General features: G+C 42.8%; 1 protein-coding gene across 3 annotated transcripts; it reads right to left on the reverse strand.

Annotated features, from left to right (window-relative positions):
* Positions 1-648: 648 nt before the first annotated feature.
* Positions 649-24,019, reverse strand: lin7b (lin-7 homolog B (C. elegans)). 3 transcript variants are annotated; one of them, XM_085351239.1, is made up of 6 exons: positions 23,745-24,019; positions 16,826-16,944; positions 16,022-16,093; positions 11,276-11,485; positions 9,728-9,891; positions 649-1,191 (listed from the first exon to the last, which is right to left on the reverse strand). In XM_085351239.1, the coding sequence occupies exons 1-6, from the start codon at positions 23,818-23,820 to the stop codon at positions 1,170-1,172; spliced, it is 663 nt and encodes a 220-aa protein (XP_085207365.1). In that variant the 5' UTR covers positions 23,821-24,019; the 3' UTR covers positions 649-1,169. The 3 variants fall into 3 exon arrangements, with proteins under 3 accessions (XP_085207365.1, XP_085207367.1, XP_085207364.1); XM_085351241.1 differs by having other exon boundaries at positions 23,599-23,812; XM_085351238.1 differs by lacking the exon at positions 23,745-24,019 and having other exon boundaries at positions 16,826-18,492.
* Between the last annotated feature and the right edge of the window lie 206 nt (positions 24,020-24,225).

Below are 24,225 nucleotides of genomic sequence, written 5' to 3' on the forward strand. Positions count from 1 at the left end.
TTAGTATTTACTGTCATATTCCCATAGATCATTGTGATGTTGTTTATTCTATTACTCTTGTTCTCTTCTGCTTGCTTTCTTTTTTCTTTCTCAGCAGGTGATCCAGGTGATTGATATATGCATTTTTTTTTCTGCCCGTTCTGTTGGTTTTTGTTTTTTGCCCTTCTCCCCCGTCCCTCTTCTCAGCTGTTTCTCTTTCCCTCTTTCTTTCCCCCCTTCTTTCCCCCAGTCAAGTCTGTCCCGTATTCAGTAAGTGAAAATAAAATAAACAATAAAAGGTGAATCAAATGGACCATTACGGCAAGGCTGGGATGGTCAATTTGGTAAAGTAAATCCGTTGGGCATCTTTCTTTGCCTTTAGACAATTCTGATGCAAAAGAGCCAAACGGGACAGGCAAAAAAAAAAAAAAAAGAATTACTGTACCATGAAATCATTAAGGGTAGTAAAGGCAGCCCTGAAGAAATGAGGTTAGCAGGGATGGAAACAAGCGCTGGGAAGAAATGATCAGGTCTGTCGGCATTCCAAGAAACTGGCTCTAGATTGTGTAATTATGTGAGACTGCAAACTTGTGTTATGGGAGGATTGTGCGTGTGAGCACTACGCAGTATAAAAGAATACTAATGCAAGAATATTCATTTTACACTGACTTTAATTCATGGGAAATTTGCCAATAAATATAGAGACAAAAAATAAAATACAAAAAAATGTCAACAATTTCACAAAATGGAACAAGCCATTCACAAATGCCAACACTTAGCCTTCTATCTGGGTCTATCCTGGGAAATGTTTTTTCTGCTACCGAGGTCTACTGCAGAATGTGGACTCTAATCAGAAATGCAGTGTACTATAAAACACTTGAGAATGTGCAGTTTAGATTCTGATTAAGCTACACACCAGAGAGAATATTTGGCCGTATGTAACAGGATGCTCAGGAAGACATCACTCTGGGAAAAGAAATTTACAGGCACGTTCTGACTACAAGCTAGCTCAGATTTTTCATTTGTCTAAGAAAGTGGCACGAGGATCCTAAACTGCAGGTTTCAATGCTTCAGCTCAGGTAACAGCTGTTGGTTGACTACTTCTTTGCTTCCATCCATGGTCTTTCTTCCTGCTGGAGCAGAAGAATCGGGAGGTCTGGATGATAAATCAGATGAAGGCGTTGGGCTGGTTAGCCTCTGGATTCTAGAGATCTGTGGAAGGTGAAAGAATGCATTAACCTACATGGTGATATATGACCACAGCTACACAGTCTATCAGCCAGACCCTATTTGTTATTCAGGTTTATCTAAGCAGCTATGTTGTTGTCACAGGGTAGATCCAGGACATGTTGGAGATATTCCGGTGTGTGGGGATCAGGGATTCTGGTCATTTCTGCTTAGACTGCTGCCCCTGAAATGGAGGGATGGATCAATTTGTGCCACCTATAGTATCTTCGTCATACACCAACTGCTTACTTGATACATATGTAATTCTTTGACATGTTGCATGAGAAAAATAAGGAAAAAAGCATCCAGTAACCGATCCTTTAAGCTCCATTTGTACTTGGTATCTGGACATTCGTGTTTCAGATGGACATCGTATTTGACTATGAGCAAGCGCTGGTGACAGTAGGAACAGGAACATTTCCATTCCAACAACAAACATCCGCAGAAATGGGCTCAAGGAGGGGTAGCCATCTACTGCCACCAGTTCTCTATCACAGACTATCTCACCACTCCGTTTCCCATATGTACGGGGAATGATCCCCCTTTGTCAGGGCATGTCGATATGACCTTAAGACTCTCCACAGCTATGGTAAATGGCCTGTATTTGTATAGCACTTTTACTAGTCCCCCCTAGGGATCCCAAAGCGCTTTACACACCCAGTCATCCACCCATTCACACACTGGTGGAGGCAGCTACAGTTGTAGCCACAGCTGCCCTGGGGCAGACTGACAGAAGCGAGGCTGCCACATTGCACCATCGGCCCTTCTGGCCATCACCAGTAGGCGGTAGGTGAAGTGTCTTGCCCAAGGACACAATGACCGAGACTAGAAGAGAGATCTGTGTGTGGCATGAAGAACGAGGAGGGCAGCTGGACCGCTGCCACAACAACAGTCTGGAAATAAAGACAATTTACAGTGCTGTGCGTGGGTTCTTTATTCTGTCACAACAGCTTTGAAGTTATTTTATTCCTCCCAGATTGTGTTATCTTTGGTAGTTTTCTAGGACATTTCCTGTCAGGATCCTGGAGCTCCTGACCCAGTGTTGTGAGTTTCTTGTGTCTCAGGGTTTTTGTGTTATGTTGCATGTTCTAAGTTGTCTTTGTTGCCTCAGTTTGTTCTATAGTCTAGTATCTTAGTTTGGGTTTCTTGTATTCTGGTTAGTTTTCTGAGTGTTTAGTAGCCGCCCTCTGTGCCTCTTTTATGTTGGTCTCTGTGTTTCTTAGTTGCTCTGTCTCCCCTAGTCAGTCTGCGTCTGTGTTACATTTCCTGTTTTACTTTGAAGGTCTGTGTCCTACGTGAATGTATTGAGTTTCGCTTCCCTTTCGTCTGGTTATGTCTGATTTCTCCCAGCTGTGCTCCCCTCCTGTGTCTCATTCCCCTCGTTATTTCCCAGTGTATTTAAGTCCTGTGTTTCTCTGAGTCAGTGTCGCGTCGTCCCTCATTGCTGTGTTACTCGCTCCCTGTGTTTTCTTGAACTTAGAGTTCCCAGTGTGGCTTTGTTTTGTATGCATCTTCCTTGCCAGCCAATAAAGCTGTGATTTTGAGTTCATCCCTCGAGTCTGAGAGCCTGCATTTTGGGTCCAACTCCTGCCTGCCACACAGCGCTTGTTGACATTTCCACTACATAAACGGGAGGAAATTATTTGGTTTTGTTGAAAGGGAGGATGTTGGAAAGGCCTGACTTGCCCAAACATATAGTGTGGGTGTGCTGGAAATGTCTCAGTCTGCAAGATCTTTGGCAGAAGTTCAACAGAGGGGTAGTGGGGAGGAGGTTGGGGGCATTGGCTGGACCATTCTGCACTAGAGCCCTGTGCAGGACGATTTTTTCAATCTGGCTGCCAGTGGCGGCTCATTTAAACCTATTATTATTAACTCGTGCTTTTTCCATCCAGATCACAAATGCATGCAGCAGTCTGTACTTTGAAAGCTTTCATCCTGCCAGTGTAAAACACACAGGTAGATGTCACTGAACAGCAGCGATGTGAAACTATGAAATACAAGAACTTTGCCACACTTCTCACAAGTCCAGCTCTTTACCTTCTTGGTTCTTAACGATGTTAAAACTTTTCCACTGGTTCACTCCAGCCTTAATTTTGTTACTAACATCAGTTGTACCCTCCATCCTGCTAGCATTCTTGGGACCCCCTGTCAATTTTTAGCCACCTGCCTCTGCCCACAGCATCAGCAACCAACCTGCTCCTGCAAGATTTGTAGCCCTTTTTCATTAGTACCTACTCAGGTCGGCTTGATGTTTTTAGGGTTTTCCACTAGGTCACAGCACATGTTACCAGGTACTTTTTTAGTACCTACTCTGCTGGGTTCCAAGCAATCCAAGGCAATCCGAAAATGTGACATCAAAAGACTGCATGGTTCCCAAGTCTGACAAAAAGCTGAGTCCAGTCCAAGTCCACATGAAGGAAACGGCTTGCCTTTCCGAGTGTTAGGTAGCTTAATCATTTCTAAAAGAAAATAAAGTGTTTGTGTTATTTTAGCCAACATGTAATTGGTGCAGATGGGTTGTATGTGCGCTAAGTCACTGCTGACCTGCTCCCAGGCAGACACATGAAACCTCTGACAGGCTTAGTTGACCCACTCCCATCTCCCCATGCCCACATTCTTCCACTTCTAGCCAAACATTACTGGTATGTCTCCTGCCTGCCCAGTTCCACAAGCTGCACAGATGTAAACAACCCTCAGAGAAGTGGGATCAATGAGTTGGGAGAAGTCATGGGGTTGTTGCCATGTCTCAGTTAAGCTGGGAAAGTCTAACTTACGGTTGGTGAGGAGATGCTGGATTAGATGGTTGTTGCTCATAAGTGTCTGAATGTTTAATAGATTAACAAAGACAGTGGTGTTATCACATGTGGCAGACCGATTGGATAACACACTGAGGTCATTACCCTGACTGGTATTGCATTTTGCAAAACAATGTGGGACTCTGTAGTTTTCTCTGGTCCCCTCCCCAATCAGACCAGGAGTGACATGTTTAGCCACATGTTCTCCTTAAATTGCTGGCTGTCTGAGTGGTGTCCCAGAAACGATGTGGGCTTCATAGATAATTGGCAAACCTTCTGGAGGAAACCTGGTCTTGTTAGGAGAGACGGCATCCATCCCACTTTGGATGGAGCAGCTCTCATTTCTAGAAATATGGACAAATTTATTAAACCCCCCAAAATATGACTATCCAGAGTTGGGACCAGGAAGCAGAGTTGCAGTCTTACACGCCTCTCTGCAGCTTCTCTCCTCCTGCTACCCCCCCAAAAACCCATCTCCATAGAGACTGTGTCAGCTCCCAAACAGACAAAAAACAAACTAAAAACCAGCAACAAACAACTTAAACATAAACAATTTGCAAAGCCAGAACATCTTACTATTCATCACTGATTGAAGAAAATAAGAACAACCCCAGGTTTCTCTTCAGCTCTGTAGCCAGGCTGACAAACAGTCAGAGCTCTGTTGAGCCAACCATCCCTTTAACGTTAACTAGTAATGACTTCATGAACTTCTTCACAAATAACATTTTTATCATTAGAGAAAAAATTACCAGTAATCATCCCACAGATGTAATATTATCTACAGCTACTCTTAGTACCATTGATGTTAAGTTAGACTATTTTTCTCCAATTGATCTTTCTGAGTTAACTTCAATAATTACTTCCTCCAAACCATCAACGTGTCTTTTAGACCCCATTCCTACAAAACTGCTCAAAGAAGTCCTGCCATTAATTAATGCTTCGATCTTAAATATGATCAACCTATCTCTAATGATCAGCTATGTACCACAGGCCTTCAAGCTGGCTGTAGTTAAACCTTTACTCAAAAAGCATCTCTAGACCCAGCAGTCTTAGCTAATTATAGGCCAATCTCCAACCTTCCTTTATATCAAACATCCTTGAAAGAGTAGTTGTCAAACAGCTAACAGATCATCTGCAGAGGAATGGTTTATTTGAAGAGTTTCAGTCAGGTTTCAGAGCTCATCATAGGGCTGCTCGATTATGGCAAAAATGATAATCACGATTATTTTCACTGAAATTGAGATCTCGATTATTTGACGATAGAGCAGGGCGATATGGCCAAAAATATTTATCACGATATATATTTGAAAATTTGCGATAACGATATAACCGACGATATAATTGATGCGAGACAAAATACAACTCCACAACATTACTAGCGCAAAAAGACAACCTTCCATTTATTTTCACGTAAACAAGAAGCTGGTTTTTATGTACACTAAAGCTTTATAAAAAATTTATCAGTGCAAATGCAAATTCCTTGCTGAAAGTTTAACCCAAAGGCATTTCCAGTAGAAATTGGCTGACATATCCTGAGCATAACCATGTATAATATCCACTGAAGTTAAAAAGAGGTGCTTTGCAACATTAAACTGCAGTGTGCAGTACGCATTTTTCGGACCATAAGGTGCACGGGATTATAAGGCACATTAAGCGAAACAAAGCAGTCAGATAAATCAAACTTTATTAAACTCATTCTTCTTGCTTCCTCCACTTCTGTACCATTGATTCATTAATGTTGAATTCTCTGGCAGCTGATCTATTCCCATGTTGTTGCAGTATATTAATGACTAACCTCGTATTGTGGATGGATTATCTCAGTTGTTCTCCTGACTGAAGTTTGGTCCGTTTACAGCATCCTGCCATGCGATTGCATTTGTCTCTAACCATCAGGAACCTTCACGTTAACTTTTATAAGTGGAAAAGTGTTAGCGTTCGTCCTCCAGCTTCACTGTTATGTTATGCTAACATAGCTGTGTCGCTAGCGATCACGTAGCACATCATTATATACCAGCTAGCCCAACTTCAGTAACCCTACAAACGTCACTGCTGTTTAGTTTCCTGTCTTCATTTATGTTGGAAGTGACAGCAGAGCTGTACGTTTGAATTTTTTCAGAAATCTCTCAGTCAGAACATGCAATATCATGCTTAGGTAACTAGCGAAACTAGCGAGCTAACTTCCGCTAGCTTCCTGCTAACTTCTAACTCCGTTAAATGTAATAACTTTTGTTTTCATGGATGCCTGGAAGTTAAACTTTATAGTTACACCTGGTAAAGCAGCAATGCTGATCGTTTTAATAAAGATGAAATCATTTAGACAGTTTTCAACTCTCAGTGATGCTGCAGTGTTGTTTGACCTGAAGTCAAATATACAGAGTTTGGGACCCAGATTACTCCCAGATTTAAGAGCATCTTAGTCCGACAAATACGACAATAACAACGGCCGCTTGCATGTTCTGCAAAAAAATGTGCTTTGTTGTGTATCTGACGGACAAACACCAAACCAGTTCCACATCATGGAAGTTGCACCATTTTTACAAACCAATTCTGGTTCCTCCACAATCGGCCATGTGCGTATGAAAACAAAGGCACTGCGCATGCGCGTTTTACTCCCATTCTATCGCGATATTTCATTTTCCTATCGTTGCCTAACATTATACCGGTATTACCGTGAACGGTATAATATGGCCCAGCCCTATTTGACGATATTTATTTAACCCTTTAAGACCTACCATAGAACCAAGTCCGCCAGAGCTTATATTATTTTTTTACATGTTGTAGTGCCATTTGTGGGAGCATTTCAAGTTGCTATACAACTGTTATAGCCCATATTTTAATAATATGTATGCATTAAGTCCATAGTAATTACATTAATTGCAAAAAAGTGCAATAAACTACAAAAAAAATTGAAAATCGTTTTTGTTTTTTGTTTTTTTACATATATTTCTACTTGGAGAAATTTATGAGGCTTATCCCTCAAAACTTTAAATACAAAAAAGTTGCAAAAAGTAGTTTACAACAACAGGAAATTTATTTTGAGTGTCTTCATAGTTTTATTTTGGAGATACAGCAATTTTTATACACTGCAGGAAAAACAAAAAAACAATCCTATGATGCAAATTTGCAAAGAAAACAGCATCAAAATAAACTATTTCCAGCAGTGCAATTCGAGTTCTAAGCATCCCAGCAACTATTCAGAAAAGTATAGAGTCAAACATGACTTATAAAAACACCAGTATAGGCTTTTAAGGCCTACAAGTAAAAAACTACATTTTCCGCGAAAATGACGTCACTTCCGGTTTCGGGCAGGAAATGCGATAGTTCGCGTTGACGTCTTTTTCAATGTGGGAAGTGTTAAGAACAGCTGATGGATCGGCAAAGCGTGTTTCTGGAGTATTATGTTTTTGTTCCTGCAAGTGCTTTTTATGCGATTTTTGCAAAGCTTCATGTGGAAGGAAACTGTGACCGAGGACAAGCTGATGGCATAAGATGTAAGTACAACTCCTCCGGTTTCATATGCAAAACAAATATTGCGCTAGCTTACGCGGTTCCGGTTCTACAGGGATTTAAAAATAGTTACACAAAACGGAGCGTGCTGCTCTGACCGGCTTTAAAGGGTTAACAATAACAATGTATTGAATAATGACTTTAAAAAATAATATAAAATAGTGCAAATACTGATAACAGTGCAAATGTTTGCAATATAAGAAATAAATGAGAAATGTAAACATCTATGTTTAGTGAACTTTGCAGTGTTGCTCTGTGGTGCAGCTACGACACCGTAGCAAAGTTTACACACTGTGTCTACTTGATCCACGTCTGACTGAACCCATAATGTTTCCACACCACTGAAGTTTTTTTACCTCTTTTCAACCAACGGCAGTCACTCTCCTCTCCAAATAACTTCTGCTTAGCTTTCCGAGCTTCCCTCGGGTCCTCTTAATTGTTGTGACGCGTGTTGGAAATGGAGAGCGGAACGCTTGATTTACCACATGGAGCAGCGCGAGAGTAAAGCATGAGGGAGGGGCTAATAATCAGCTCAGTCATTTTTAATGATCGTTGAAAGCCCAGATCGTAATCGTGATTCAAATTCGATTAATTGAGCAGCCCTAGCTCATCACAGCACAGAAACAGCTTTAGTGAAGGTTACAAATGATCTTCTTATGGCCTCTGACAGTGGACTCATCTCTGTGCTTGTCCTGCTAGACCTCAGTGCAGCGTTCGATACTGTCGACCATAATATCCTATTAGAGCGATTAGAACATGCTGTAGGTATTACAGGTACTGCGCTGCAGTGGTTTGTATCATATCTATCTAATAGACTCCAGTTTGTGCATGTAAATGGAGAGTCCTCTTCACACACTGAGGTTAATTATGGAGTTCCACAGGGTTCAGTGCTAGGACCAATTCTGTTTACATTATACATGCTTCCCTTAGGCAGCATCATTAGAAGACATAGCATACATTTACACTGCTATGCAGATGGCACCCAGCTCTATCTGTCCATGAAGCCAGATAACACACACCAATGAGTTAAACTGCAGGAATGTCTTAAAGACATAAAGACCTGGATGGCCGCTAACTTTCTGCTTCTTAATTCAGATCAAACTGAGGTTATTGTACTCGGCCCTGAAAATCTTAGAAATATGGTATCTAAGCAGATTCTTACTCTGGATGGCATTACCTTGGCCTCCAGTAACACTGTGAGGAACCTTGGAGTCATTTTTGACCAGGACGTGTCCTTCAACGCACATATTAAACAAATATGTAAGACTGCTTTCTTCCATTTGTGCAACATCTCTAAAGTTAGAAATATCCTGTCTCAGAGTGACGCTGAAAAACTAGTTCATGCATTTATTACTTCCAGGCTGGACGACTGTAATTCATTATTATCAGGATGTCCTAAAAACTCGCTGAAAAGCCTTCAGCTAATCCAAAATGCTGCAGCAAGAGTCCTGACAGGGACTAGAAAGAGAGAGCAGATTTCTCCTGTTTTGGCTTCCTGTTAAATCCAGAATTCAAAATCCTGCTCCTCACATACAAGGTCTTAAATAATCAGGCCCATCTTATCTTAATGACCTTGTAGTACCATATCACCCTATTAGAGCACTTCGCTCTCGCTCTGCAGGCCTACTTGGATTCCCATGATGCACTGGGTGTTTCTTCTTCACTCACTATGTGTTAACAGACCTCTCTGCATTGAATCATATCTGTTATTAACCTCTGTCTCTCTTCCACAGCATGTCTTTATCCTGTCTTCCTTCTCTCACCCCAACCAATCACAGCAGATGGCCCCGCCCCTCCCTGAGCCTGGTTTCTTCCTGTTAAAAGGGAGTTTTTCCTTCCCACTGTCGCCAAAGTGCTGCTCATAGGGGGTCATATGATTGTTGGGTTTTTTGCTGTATTATTGTCTTCATGTTATTGTGATTTGTCGCTGTTTAAATAAAAGTCCACTGAATTAAATTCAATCTCATATGCATCTAATTTTAAACATTTGAGATGTATTTTGTGTTCTGTGAATAAAATCTAAGAGTTTATTAGATGCGCAAATTATCTCTTTTATTTACACTGGTGGTGTATTGTGTAAACACAGAAAAACTGCCCACTGTCCTTGACAATGGTCAGCTGACTAGTTGCCACACTCAGGATAACAGCAGTGTGTATCCAAACATATGATTATATGTATGGGTGCACACCACATACAAACATGCTGACTGCAGACTAACGAGTAGCTGGTGTGCTGCTGTCGTCTCCGGGCGCTCCTTATCTTCTCAAAGCGAGCCTCCATTTCCTCCAGCACCTTCGGGGTGTAGCGGACCACCAACTTGACTGATCCCTGTGCAGCCTTCAGCAGCTCAACAGCCTTTTCATGGTGCTCACCTTCAACACTCTGCATGAAGACCAACACAAAGCAAAAGTCTGACATGCTACAAGAAGTCGTTTCTTCCGACTACGTTTACTCTTTACCCATAAAGTGAACGTCTGATGACCTCCCCTCTACCCTTAAGTGGTTTGACAGCGACTGGAATAGGTTGTGGGTTTTTCCGAGGGTTGCCCTGGTAAGCTGTACACACAGAGATCACCCTCATTAACTTCTGATGCACACCCACTCATTTTGTTCTGGAAGGGGACAGAAGCTGCTCCGTTCAGAAGAGAGAAACAAGAATGACTTCTTATCAACACTTTCCAGGAGTGAAAGGACAGTGCTAACCTGTTTCAGCTATGACGATGCACTGACATGCACTTCTACAGTATTCCTTCATTTTAGAGAGATGGATACACTCTCATGTTTTCACATCTCTTGTCACGTATGGCTAGAGTACCTCTCCAACCTCCCAGTGATGTGGGCAGGCAGCCAGTTCTACCTCTCAGGGTGCCAGTAACCTGTTCTTATGGTTACATCTGAGTCATATTAAAGTGACTGATGGAGGATCTTTAACACCTTCACTATCAATGTTGGATAAGGTGAGTGAACGAGATAGAGATTATAGGTTAAGAGCAGTCTTTTAAGTTGCTCCACTGCATTTAGGAATAATTTAAAGCTGTTGCACAGATCCTCTACATCTTTCTCAGCATGTCAGCATAACAAACACTGCACCATCCACACCTTTAGGAACTCAGGGTGAACCTCATCCACCCCAGAGGCCCAGCCACCACGGAGGTGTTTAACCACCTCAGTGATGGACGAGTCGTCTCTCCTGTCCCCAGCCTTTGCTTCTACAGGAGACGCATCAGTGGGCTTAAGGAGGTCCTCAGAGTATTGAGTCTGTCGTCCCATTGTCCCAGTGGGAACAACAGTGAGATCTGGAGGGACCTGACAGGAGGAATGGCCCCCGAACCCCACCCAACACACTTTGCACCTGACCCCTGCAACACCTTATCCAGGCCAACAGGTAGGCTAAACGAATCAATTAGTATCAAACAGTATCAATTATTTATATCAATTATAATATACTGATGCTGTATATTTATGTAGATGTTCTACTGAACATACATAAAGTACAAAATGAACTAGAAATGATAATAAATGTGACTGTTGATGCGCCTGACCTAAAAACAAAGTGTAAATGTGCCGTATATGAAGAAATGTTCTTGTGTTATTTTTGGATTTACAAATTCTACAGACAATGGTTTTAAATGGGGTCTTGAAACTGGATAAATACTTGTAGTTAACACTTTTAAAATAATTCCAGGATTCAGTGACTGCTTCTGGTCTTCACGCTGTGTGCACCTCTCCTCAGCAGGTTGTAAGTGGGCTTCTGTGATCCTCTTACCACACCATTGACAGAAAGTAGCTGGTCTCCTCTCTTCAGCCCACCTTGGCGGTCAGCCACTCCTCCAGGGATGACTCTTGAGATATAGATGGGAGAGTTTTGCTCTTTTCCACCCATGATGTTAAAGCCCAGTCCCTCTTCTGTCTTGGGCAGTTCTACCACCCTTGGGTGGGCGTGCCCCTCACTGGCTGCAAAGGCTGCCACTGTGGCCTAATCAGAGAGGAAACCACATGATGAGCAAAACAACAAGTTCTATTTCACATCACATCTCCAGTTACCTCTATTTGTTACACAAAACAGAGGATCTGACAGTACACAGGTGGGAGGACAAACATATGCTGCATTCAAAGGATGCAATACAAAACAAGCTATTTTCCCACAGTGGTAGTGTTAAATGTGGGCCTGTTTATAGACAATCTGAGTAACTCATAAAGTCCACAGCATGTCTTTATCCTGTCTTCCTTCTCTCACCCCAACCAATCACAGCAGATGGCCCCGCCCCTCCCTGAGCCTGGTTCTGCTGGAGGTTTCTTCCTGTTAAAAGGGAGTTTTTCCTTCCCACTGTCACCAAAGTGCTTGCTCATAGGGGGTCATATGATTGTTGGGTTTTTCTCTGTATCTATAGGGTCGACCTTACAGTATAAAGCACCTTGAGGCAACTATTTTTGTGATTTGGCTCTATAGACATAAAACCGAATAGAACTGAATTATATACATAATTTTAATAAAAATGCATAAATAGTAGGGCTGCACGATTAATCGTTAGAAAATCGCGATCTCAATTCATACTTATGTGCGATCTCATTTCCAAATGACAACGATTTACAAAAAAAAAAAGAAGACGACGACGATTGTACCGCATTTTGATCCGGGACGTAATCTGCACGGAAACAAGCGCTCACTCTTCCTGCTCAACAAATGACAAGGACGGAGCCTTATACCACGTGATACAGAAGCTGGCTGCTAAAATTGACTGTGTGCACGTTAGCATGTGCTACTTCCGGTGCAGAAACTCCTGTGGGGAGCTTTGTTTCCGGTGTCCTATTCACGCCTTGTTTACGGTCCAAAACAAGTTAAGCAAATGAATGAATCAAGCAGCGATTTACATTTCTATAGATGTCTCGGGCATTTACCCAATATATCTGTAAATGATGTTTGTGTAAAGTTGGTCAGAAGGTTCCTTTGTGAGTGCGCATGCGCCATTAGCGTGCTGCCTGCTGTAACCCCTAATTTCCCTCGGGATGAATAAAGTATTCTGATTCTGATTCTGATGTTCATCGACTTGTCGATATTTTCCCCCGCGCCTCAGAGCAAAAGAGAAAATGGATTCAAATGTTATATTTCTCAGCTGTCCCTCGTTTATCGCAGGTGTTATGTTCTAAAAATAACCAGCGAGAGGTGAAATCAAGGAGCCAATTTTATTTTTTGACAGTGCAAAACGTTTCGTGGACATCGTGGACATACAGTACTACACTTCAGAGTCACACTGCCAGCGATCGATGCAGCGATTCTGTACTGTACAGGAGAGACGTCACGGAGATCGTCTGCAGCGATCAGGACGCAATGTGACGTAAAAAAACGTGCAAACTTGCACTAAAAAAATCTGTGAAACAGCGAGGTGAAAGGTGAACGTTATAGCGAGGGACCGCTGTAATTTTGAAGGTAAGTCACAACATACCCTTCATAAATAATAATGTATAGAAACCGTTACCAGCAATCATTCATTTTTTGTGTGGCTTTTTTCACGGTTTGTTAACATGCTGTGTAGGTGTGTACTTGACTAGCTGATCTCAACATAACGGGGAAACATCTGGTTTGACTATTGTTCACCTGTAGTTTGAATGCTGAACATTTGCCTGTTTAAATCATGAGACCAGTCACTATACAAAGATGTGCTTCTGAATGTGGACGATGTGTCGTCTGCTGCAGTGATGCAGTTCTGCTTGTGTTGAGCGATGTAAACAACTGATCGATCTAAACGCTTTAAACGTCAAAATTGATCATTAGATTTTTTATGACACAACAGCGGTGAGTGTTCCCACCTTCTGCTCTTTGTAACTTAACGCCATCTTTCCGTTTTCGAGTTTTGGACATGATTTTGGAGGATATCTTCACAGTAGCGATTGACCGCAAAGTAAAGCTACCGGAAATGTACAACCCCACATCCGGTCTCAAACCAGGAAGTTAGCATTTTCTCATGCACAGGGTCAATTAGCAGGGAAAAAACAACGGAGAGCACGTCAGGGATGACGAGAAAGTGACTGGAGAAAATCCGTCCCGGTCAACCACCCAAACATCAATAACGGAACCTTATACAGCGCTTTCCTATACATGTCGAACTCCCGCAGGCACAAAGAAATTACGGAGGCTATCACTTATCACCTGACCAAAGATATGGCTCCATCAACACTGTGCAAAACGAGGGATTTAGGAAAATGATCAACACCCTAGACAAACGCTACACAGTGCCAACTATTTTTCTATTGTTGCACTACCTGCTCTATACACGCATCGTCGAGCAACGGTGGAGACGGAATTTCAAGCAGGACAACATTTTGCAGCAACAACAAAATGTGAGACATTTGTTGTTTTTATGTTTATTTATTGTTTTTATGTTCAGTCTCAACTGTTACGAAGTTGATGTGCAGTTAATAAGTGCAATAAATATTTATATTGGAAAAGAAAATCGTGAGAAAATCGTGATCTCAATTCTAAGCCAAAAAATTGTGATTCTCATTTTATGCAAAATCGTGCAGCCCTAATAAATAGATCAAATATACTAAAATAAATAATGAAAAACAAACAGCACAAAAAGGAGCCTATCCGGTTGTTCAGTCTGACGTCACTAGCCGTGTCTGGGTCTAAACTCCGCTGCAGGTCCATATATCAAACGATCACTGTGGCATTACTGAGAGTTGAAAAACTGTCTAAAGTCTTTCATCTTTAATAAAATGATCAGCGTTCTGCTCTACCAGGTGTAACAACTGAGTTTAACATCCAGGCATCCATGAAAACGGAATTTATGACATTTAACAGAGTTAGAAGTTAGCAGGGAGTTAGCTCGCTAGCTTCTATCTAAATACAATATAGCATGTCCTGACTGCGGGGTTTTGGAAACAAATTAAAACGTACAGCTCTGTTATCACTTCCAACATAAATGAAGACAGAAAACTAAACAGCAGTGACGTTTGTAGGGTTACTGAAGTTGGGCTAGCTGGTATATAATGATGTGCTACGTGACCGCTAGCGACACAGCTATGTTAGCATAATATAAACAAGCTAACTTTTTTTCCACTGGATAAAAGTTAACGTGAGTGTTCTCGGTGGTCAGGAACAAATGTAATCGCATGGCAGGATGCTGTAAAAGGACCAAACTTCAGCCAGGAGAACAACTGAGATAATCCATCCACAATACGAGGTTAGTCATTCATATACTGCTGCATGGGCTGGGCTGTAGTTACATCCTAAGGGTTTAAAAACTGAGCTTAAATAAATGATTAGCGGTAATAAAAGCCGAGGGAGGTCAACAGTGATCACTGACTGTTTTAGGAGCTTTTTGAGATCAAATAGAAGAAAATACAAAACATTAAACATGTTAACAACACAAAAGCCATATTAAACGCAGACTACTTTAGGCCTGGAAGTAGGATTCGTCACGTCATCACTTAACAATCGGATAGAGAGCATGTGTGGTAGAAATGCAAATATGTTTCTAACAATAGTAAATTCTGATTGCAAAAGCTGCCAGAAAAGAGGAAAGGAAAGGGAAACAAAGGAAGAAAAAACCCAGACAGAGAGAGTAAGGACACAAAACATGAAGTTGCTCAGCATTTCAAACTGCTGAAAGTAGACGTCAGGAAGAGCACACTGTGGAGCCGGCTAACCAGCCGAGCATTCGTCCTCACATGGCACCGTGACAGGCTTTTAGAGGTCAAAGGCTTAAGGAGACAAAGATATCCGTCAGAGGCAAACTCTGGAAGGATGTCAGGTGGTATTCTTCAGTGCAAATTCATGTATTAAACGCTGCATTCATCTGTAGCATTTCAAGATTCCCTTCAACTATGCATCCTACTGTTTCAGTGGGAGATGCACGATCACTACATCTTCACTTGTTTTGAGCAAAAACAAATTCCACACTCTGCCACTCTGGTGCAAACCTTTCATTTATGGGGTGGCTGTGGCTCAGGCGGTGGAGCAGATCAGCCACTGACTGGAAGGTTGCTGGTTCGATCCCTGGCTTCCCCTAGTCTACATGCCAAATATCCTTGGGCAAGATACTAACCCCAAGTTGCTCACCAATGCATCCATCGGAGTGTGGATGTAGATTAGTTTGCACTTAAGTATAGAAGGAAGTGCTTGTGTGACTGGGTGAATGAGGCCTGTTGTATAGCTGTGAGTAGAAAAGCGCTGTATAAGAATCAGTCCATTTATGACAGAGGTCACCATATTCCAGCACTGCAGGAGTGCTGCACTGTTAATCCCATTTAACTGTACTACTTTTGTTAAAACATATTTATCAGTTTAACAAATGCATACTGCACTGTTCTCAGTATCTCAGTGTCTGCTCAGTACAGTTAAATATTCCAATGTGTAGTCAGATTTTTCCCACTTTGACTAAAGATGCCACTACAGTGTGTGTAGTGGCATTAGCAGAGCGTCGTAGTCTAAGAACTACAACACTGCTGTGGTTTGCAATCACAAACAGCCCAAATCTCTAACATAAAGCTGCTTTGTCATTTGTAATACCTTGGCTGTTGCCTGTGCTCGCACCTCTGGTCCTCCAACAATGTCTAGAGTGTCATAGAGCTGCTCATAAACCTAAGGACAACAAAGCAGAACAAAGGTGGCTCAGACTGGAGTGTAATGGGGATGTAGCATCACACAGTGCAGTAGATACACAGACAATGGATAACACTGCAAACATCCATGATAAATTCTATTATTAGCTAAATATAAGAAACTGCACCATGTGCTTTCAGTCAGTCTTTGATAACAGCTTCAAGGCTCACACTTATTTACTTTCTGTTATCTTCTTTACTATTTAGTTATTCATTAAGTCATTAGTTGTTACAGTCATTAGTTATCTAACTTAACTTTTTAAATGCAAGTGTTGCCAAGAACGCCAGCGTGGTGGCTGGTTGCTCGTTCAGCATCAGATTTTAGTAAATGGCCTCAAACTTAAAGTGTAGTTTTCACTGATTGGAGGCTAAATATGTGGCTGCAGCTCAGGAGGCAGAGCAGCTCATGTACTAATCTCTACTGAAGGCTGTACGGCCAGTGTGCTGAGGCCCAGGTCAGAGTCCAATCCACGGTCTTTACTGCGTATCGTCCATCTCCACTGCGCCACCATTCAATAAAGACAAAAATGTCCAAAAAGAAAGGAAGAAAGTGCACATGTTCTCACATGGGTCATTTAAAAAAGTCTGAGATGATTAAATGAAAAGAGTTGCTTTTAAACAGACTGTGAGGACGTGACAATGCTCACTTTATGCACCGGACATTAGGAAAACGATTATTAAACATTCTTTTAAAAGGGCCGTGGCACTTTACCTCTCTGATGGCAGCGCAGAATTTGCTCTGTAGGACTCTCTGCAGGGCCTGCAGTTTGGGAGGAGGCAGCTCACCAGTCCGCTGCAGCCGGTCCAGCAGCTCGATCACCCTGCATACATCTAACCCACAACACACACAAGCCAGGATTAACAACACAGCAACACAACACTGTCTGTGGACACTACAGACCCTCCCACAGTCACAGGATGCATTTCCATGAGGTGAGTGGGAACATTTCTCCAAGTGGTGAAGACGGCCGCATGAAGGCATCTACTGCCTTTCTATCCATCCCCAAAGGTTCTCAGTTGGATTTGGATCAGGGGAACACACAGGATGGTCCAACAGGGTGATGTTATTGTCCTAGAAGAAGTCTCTTGTCCTGCAGCATTGTGTACTGTAGCATTGTCCTGTTGATAAACCCAGTGGTTACCACACAGACGAGGGCCCTCAGTCATGAGGGACGCTCTCTGCAACATCTGGACACAGCCAGCAGCTGTTTGACGCCCCTGCACCTCCTGAAGCTCCACTGAAGGAAAAAGCACCCCAGGCCATGATGGCGGGAGACTACCTGACAGAAAAGGACAATGAATCCACATTCGGCCTTTTAAAGGCCATGATCCCACCAAGAGGAAGGATCATGGCTAAACTGGAAACGTGGACCCTCCTGGGGTGATTACCAACACGATGTTAAACCCTCTGAAGCTCTACTGGAAAATGTGAATATGGAGCATTTTGGACGAGGCCTGAAGCATGAAGAGTTGGTACATGGCACCAGGCCCTGGCATGATTCACACCTACTGTAACACAGGTGGCAAAGGCACACACATTCTCTACTTAAGTACACAAACTAGTGTACGGGGAAAAGAATTACAAATCACTACACTTTCTTTTGAGCGCTCCAGTAGCTACATGCTGCTGCTGCTCTGAGTTTTACTGCTCTTTGTGGACTTACACGACCGAACTGAACAAGACGTACGCAGATGTTTGACAGTACACTGCTCATGCTGTTTTTATACTAGATGATATAAAGTTAGCATGAAGGTGGAATGAATCTCACCATCATCAGCTTAACTAATCCCTGCTACACTTGATGTAACCTAACTCTGACCATAAGCACCACAGGTACTGTGCACCCGTCACACGCTGTTCTTTAGTGTAGAGCCATCACAGTACAGCAAGCTAACCTGTTCATCCTGCAAGCAACACTTAAATAACAGCCTATTTTGCTTCTCAGCAGATTTCTCCATATGAACAGACACATCACATGTATAAACCTAATTTAAAAACACAAGGACTCACATGTAAGCTTTACATTTCCCATTTATCAAATACCAATTCAATTTTATTTATACAGTACCAAATCACAACAGCAGGGGATGGGGCCTGATTATTTAAGACCTTGTATGTGAGGAGCAGGATTTTGAATTCTGGATTTAACAGGAAGCCAAAACAGGAGAAATCTGCTCTCTCTTTCTAGTCCCTGTCAGGACTCTTGCTGCAGCATTTTGGATTAGCTGAAGGCTTTTCAGGGAGTTTTTAGGACTTCCTGATAATAATGAATTACAGTCGTCCGGCCTGGAAGTAATAAATGCATGAACTAGTTTTTCAGCGTCACTCTGAGATTACTTATTTACTTATTACTTTTTAAAAACATAATACCTAATCTGAATACGTAATAAAGCGACAGACCTTTCAGCCCAACTCTATTTTTCTGCATAATCATCATATCAAATTGAATCAAATGGAAAAGTCTCTTTTTAAAAATTGTTTTATTAGTTTTAATCTTTTAACTTCATGCACATTGCATCAAGCAAAAATTTAATTATATGTTACAGTCTTTCACATGAAGAAATTTACCATTTAAACTAGAGCTGAGCGATATGAGATTTTTTCATATCATGATATGTTTTTTTCATTTCAGGCGATAACGATATCTATCACGATATAAGCCAAATAACTATATTTGTAAGATTTAAATGTGCCGTTGCTCACAAGTGAAATGTGAAATAATCAGCAGCTTGTTTTGATTTAAATATTTATTTCCCATAATAAGTTCAACAGGGTAGATGTACTTAAGGAACATCAGACTTTTTCAGATAAATAAAGGCAAATATTGCAAACTACACAAAAGGCAGCCGCTAAAGCGTTTAAGTTTCAAAATAGAACAAATGAAACAGACTAAATTGTCAATTCCACTTAGAAACAAAATATTAATTCTAAAAATAAATCTTAGTTTGTTTTACAGAAGAACAGACAAAACTGACTAACTTTTGTCAACATCAAATAAACTGAGAACTAAAAGGAAATTCTCAATCTCTCCTTGTTGTATAGCTGAGCTTTTCAAACAGTTGTAACAGTTACTTTAGTCTGACAAAAGCCGAATGACGAATTAGCGCTTCCAGTCAGAGACTGAGGCTACGTCCACACGTACACACGTATTTTTGAAAACGGAGATTTTCCGTTTCCGTTTTAAAAATAATCCCGTCCACACATAAAGGCAGAAATGAAGGAAAACGCTGCTATGAACATGCCAAAGCAGCAGGTGGCGCTAGATTCCTAACCGTGCAGAAATGTTGGCCAATCAGAAGTCTAGAAGCCTCGGTGGGAAAAGTAAACAAAGCTGGGGCATAGAAGCAGAACCGAGTCGTATGTGTGGAGGGACAGTAACTGTGTGTATATGTAAGCATTTAAACACTGCAGAGAGTAGAATTAACAGTATTGTAGAAATTCATTTCACCGAAACAATAACGTGGCGCACAGTGTGACGCATGCACCAGTTTATTGTATTTCCAGACTTGCTTTCGGCACAATTTACAGTGCACGCTACTCTGTTTTTTGTCAGACTTGAAATAGCCGAAATACCTTCACACTACGGAGCTTCTATGGCTCTTCCGTTCGACAATCTCTCCGGCGTTGGAACCATCATCTGTTTTCTCTTCGGTCACGCTCGGTTGATTTTTCTAGTCGGCACACTCATTTCCTCCATTACCCGCTGGCTGCTTCCCAAACAAACACACGTGCGGCTTGGCACTTGTGCTGTACGTAACAAGTCACGCGACGTGACGCTGCGGCTGTGATTGGTTCGGCTCTGCGCTACTTAATTTGGATTGGCTGACCTTTTTTTTTTTTTTTTTTTTAAGAGGACAAGAGCGGCGAGGTCTATCGCGATAGTTTAATTTCTCTATCGAGTAAAAGTTATATCGCGATACATATCGTTATCGTTCTATCGCCCAGCTCTAATTTAAACCTATGTTCTGCATATTCCAGCATATGAAATAAAATAATGTTTTGTGTTTACACTCTTTCAAATAGATGCAAGTAAAACTCAGCAAATAAATGAATAAAATCAAAGATTCAGCAGCTCTTAAATCTATTGTCACCTGTTTAGCAGGAGTGGGGCGGATCCCTTAGTAATCTTTTACTTTACTCGTCACTTGAAAAAAGTAATCGGATTACAGTAACGTGTCACTGCCCATCTCTGCTCAGCATAACATGGAAGCGCCTGTCAGGCAACATAGTGGCTAAGATGAACAGACAGAAGGCTCAATACATGAGCAGGCCACAGAGAGGAATCGGCAGGAATACCAGAGGCGCAACGCATCAACCAATGGTAGACGGAGCAGTTTCCAGAGCCCTGGGAGCTTGAGGGTCCTGCACAGCATCTCTGTTGTTCCTAGGACTGCGCTCTTCTGGACAGAGATCCAGAACCTCTCTGCACTGAATCACACTTGTTATTAACCTCTGTCTCTCTTCCACAGCATGTCTTTATCCCGTCTTCCTTCTCTCACCCCAACCGGTCACGGCAGATGGCGCCTCTCCCTGAGTCTGGTTCTGCCAGAGGTTTCTTCCTGTTTCCTTCCTGTTGAAAGGGAGTTTAAAGGGGTGAGATTTCATCACCCCCACCCGAGATTGGGTACTTCGCCCCAAGTGTGATGGAAGAAGGATTGTTGAGTGCACTGATCCTGAAAAATAGGATCATGGTAAAGCTTGAAACCTGGATCTTCTGTAGATGGTTAATCAAGACTACATGAAGTACCCTCAGAAGATCTACTAGACGATGTGAACAGGGTCCAGTAACCATCACAGTGACATATATCAAAGACAGGGTCTCCAGTATAAAGTATTGGACAGCACCAGAACCTGACATGGATCACGCCTGCTGTCTGAAGAAGCTGACTGCACTCCATGAGCGTCTGGCAGCACAGATGAACCAGAGAGAAATCCGGAATGGCTAACCAAAGGCCAGACAGTCCTGATCCTCAAGGACCCCCAGGAGGGACCGGTCCCCTCCAACTACCGACCAATAACCTGCCTCAGCACCACGTGGAAGCTCCTGTCAGGCGTCATAGTGGCTAAGATGAACAGCAGCTACTGGTAGATCGAGCAGTTAGCTGAGACTACAAGACCAGTCTGACCAACCTGTGCACTGCCTGGATTGATTACAAAGATACCTATGACTCGATGCCCCACACCTGGATCCTGGAATGCCTAGAAGAGCCTTCATCAGGAACTCAATGGGGATGTGACAGACAGCACAGAGGCACTAATCATGGCAGCACAAGAACAAGCTCTGAGCACAAGATCCATAGAGGCTGGGGTCTATCACACCAGGCAAGACCCCAGGTGCAGGCTGTGTAAAGATGCCCCAGAGACAATCCAGCACATAACAGCAGGGTGCAAGATGCTAGCAGGCAAGGCATACATGGAACGCCATAACCAAGTGGCCGGCATAGTGTACAGGAACATCTGTGCCGAGTATAACCTGGAAGTCCCGAGGTCAAAATGGGAGACGCCCCCAAGGGTGGTGGAGAATGACCGAGCTAAGATCCTGTGGGACTTCCAGATACAGACGGACAAAATGGTGGTGGCTAACCAACCGGACATAGTGGTGGTAGACAAACAGAAGAAGACGGCCGTAGTGATCGATGTAGCGGTTCCCAATGACAGCAATATCAGGAAGAAGGAACACGAGAAGCTGGAGAAATACCAAGGGCTCAGAGAAGAGCTCGAGAGGATGTGGAGGGTGAAGGTAACGGTGGTCCCCGTGGTAATCGGAGCACTAGGTGCGGTGACTCCCAAGCTAGGCGAGTGGCTCCAGCAGATCCCGGGAACAACATCGGAGATCTCTGTCCAGAAGAGCGCAGTCCTGGGAACAGCTAAGATACTGTGCGGGACCCTCAAGCTCCCAGGCCTCTGGTAGAGGACCCGAGCTTGAAGGATAAACCGCCCACAGGGGCGAGAGGGGGATTAAAGAAAAAAAATTGCTGGAGCCACTCACCTAGTGCTCCGATGAGGGGTTTATGTATATGTACGTGTGTGTGTGTGTGTGTGTGTATATATATATATATATATATATATATATGGTTTTAATAGTAGGGTGATCATTGGCAGTCTTCACAGAAGAAGTAGTTCTGAAAGAAATCATAAATTCTTTGACCATTCTTATAAATAAGGGGGAAAGAGGTCTGCAAAATGTGTTTATGTTACCTCCTGTCTCTTTCACTAACGAGGCCCTCACCCCGTCAGCTCCAGAATAATAACCACTCAGATAATATTGTAAATATAAAATAAAAAGACTAACATGAGGAGCCTATAGTCTATAGCGCTCCTCTCGGCAAAGCAAATATTTTTGACACAACCAAGTAGTCAGACGATGATTCTACTTCTTAAAACTGTTGGACAGGTCAGGTATAAAAACCAAAACAAAACGTTTAGCAGCTTCACTGCACTGTGTTTGCACACGGGACTGAAGAAGATAACAGAGGAATTATACCTTTAATTAAATATTAATTAAGGATCCAAGCACCCATTTCACACCTTGACTCATGTAATGAAGCACATGATAGTGGGTCACCCACTGGGATAGATACCTGGGGCTGTCCACCCAGTCTTAGAACTGACAAAGCTTCTCAGATGAGACGTCTTCAAGAAACTTAAAGAAGTCCAGTTACATTTTTCCCCAAGCTCCTTAGACTACCGTGACCTGGATGACTGAGAACCTACACAGATATGATGTTAAGCTGCTTTAATGATTCCAAAACCAATTTTGATGAGTATTTGGAATATCTGTCCTGCTGGAACATCCAGTTTTCTTCACTTGAGGTTAAGTTGAAGACGTTACTCCATCCTCTTTGTGTGGATATACCAGTAGCACTTGCAGCAAAACATCCCCAGAGCACGATGTCACCACCATGATCCACAGCATATGTGTATACAGGTATATGTAGCACAGACTGTACAGTATCCCACACACTTTTGATGCTTCATCCATGGCTGTTTGATCAGTTTTACCAGTGTGAACCTGTGTATTATACTGAAAACATGGGCTAATTTATTTATCTTTGACACTACAACAGGTCATCCCACTAACGAGGGTTGCTTTTGAAGGTGGTGTTGTAATTAAAGAGTTTAAAAAACTGAACGTGTCTGCGAGCAGCGTTCACAGTAACTGAGAGGTAGGCGTGGCACTGGGGACCGAGCCCCCCTAAAGGTTACGTCCTAGTCACCCCTGCTGCGCACATCATCTAAACTGTGTCGTGGTTAAATTATTAACTTGTGTCGTTAGGGTCTGTGTGCATTAACAGACGTCGAACACGATCCTCCTCACCGACTGGATCATGCGCTGATGGATACTCAGCATTTTAGGCCCAACCAAGCTCCATACCGCTAAAGACGCAGGAGATGGGGCCGTAAAACCCAAAGAAGCCGACCACAGCAAACAAACGTGTCAGTGTAGGAGCGGAGGCGGGGCCCAGGGACGTGTACATCGGTACCTTTGTATGCATCAGACAAGCCAACGATCATCGTTTCGCCTTTGTTGTGGAATCAGACTGCGAGCACGTCTCCCACACACACTGCATCTGCTAGCTACGTTACCTCTCTCCAGGGTTAGGGTTAGCTACCCTGCTAGCTACGTTACCTCTCTCCAGGCACAGCGGTTCTGTCATGGCCGCCATGTCTGCTTCTTTAGCCGGGTGGTAGTACGAGGACATCATCGCGGACTCGGTGCACACTGATCCAACGAACACCTCGTATGGCCGATTAATGTTGTTCACAGCAGTGCGTGGCCCATCGTTGCCCACGGCCTGCTTAGCATCGTGAGTGGAGCTTCGAGACTACAACCTGACGCAGCAGCTCTCCTCCAGCTGCGGCTTCAGTGCGCGAAGCAGCGATGTCATCTACGCAGGACTCATGTGCTCCACGCACTGACACAACAAAGGACATCCCTCACACACTTGCAGTATCTGCTGTTGTCTGATGGGCGTTTTTAATATTTATCACCCAGCTGAAAGGCTGATAGAGCACTGCTACATGTGCTCTGGATATCCTGTAACTGGCCTTGTTGGTCTGGGGTGACAGGTTTGTAAGAACTGATCGGAGACTACGAAATAAAACATTTG

Source organism: Diplotaxodon limnothrissa, linkage group LG4 (genome assembly GCF_057381915.1).
Source record: "Diplotaxodon limnothrissa isolate DT_005_m linkage group LG4, D_limnothrissa_male_GT1.1, whole genome shotgun sequence".
Classification (NCBI taxonomy): domain Eukaryota; kingdom Metazoa; phylum Chordata; class Actinopteri; order Cichliformes; family Cichlidae; genus Diplotaxodon; species Diplotaxodon limnothrissa.

What these genes read in the sequence shown, in the direction of transcription:
- lin7b (XM_085351238.1), bottom strand. Translation starts at nt 17,095, where the DNA reads ATGCCTTCATGCGGCCGTCTTCACCACTTGGAGAAATGTTCCCACTCA. An exon ending in TCTGCGCTGCCATCAGAGAG is followed by an intron (nt 16,094 to 16,825) that starts GTAAAGTGCCAC and finishes TGTTGTCCTTAG; the next exon opens with GTTTATGAGCAGCTCTATGA. An exon ending in TACTTTCTGTCAATGGTGTG is followed by an intron (nt 9,892 to 11,275) that starts GTAAGAGGATCA and finishes GTCTTCATGCAG; the next exon opens with AGTGTTGAAGGTGAGCACCA.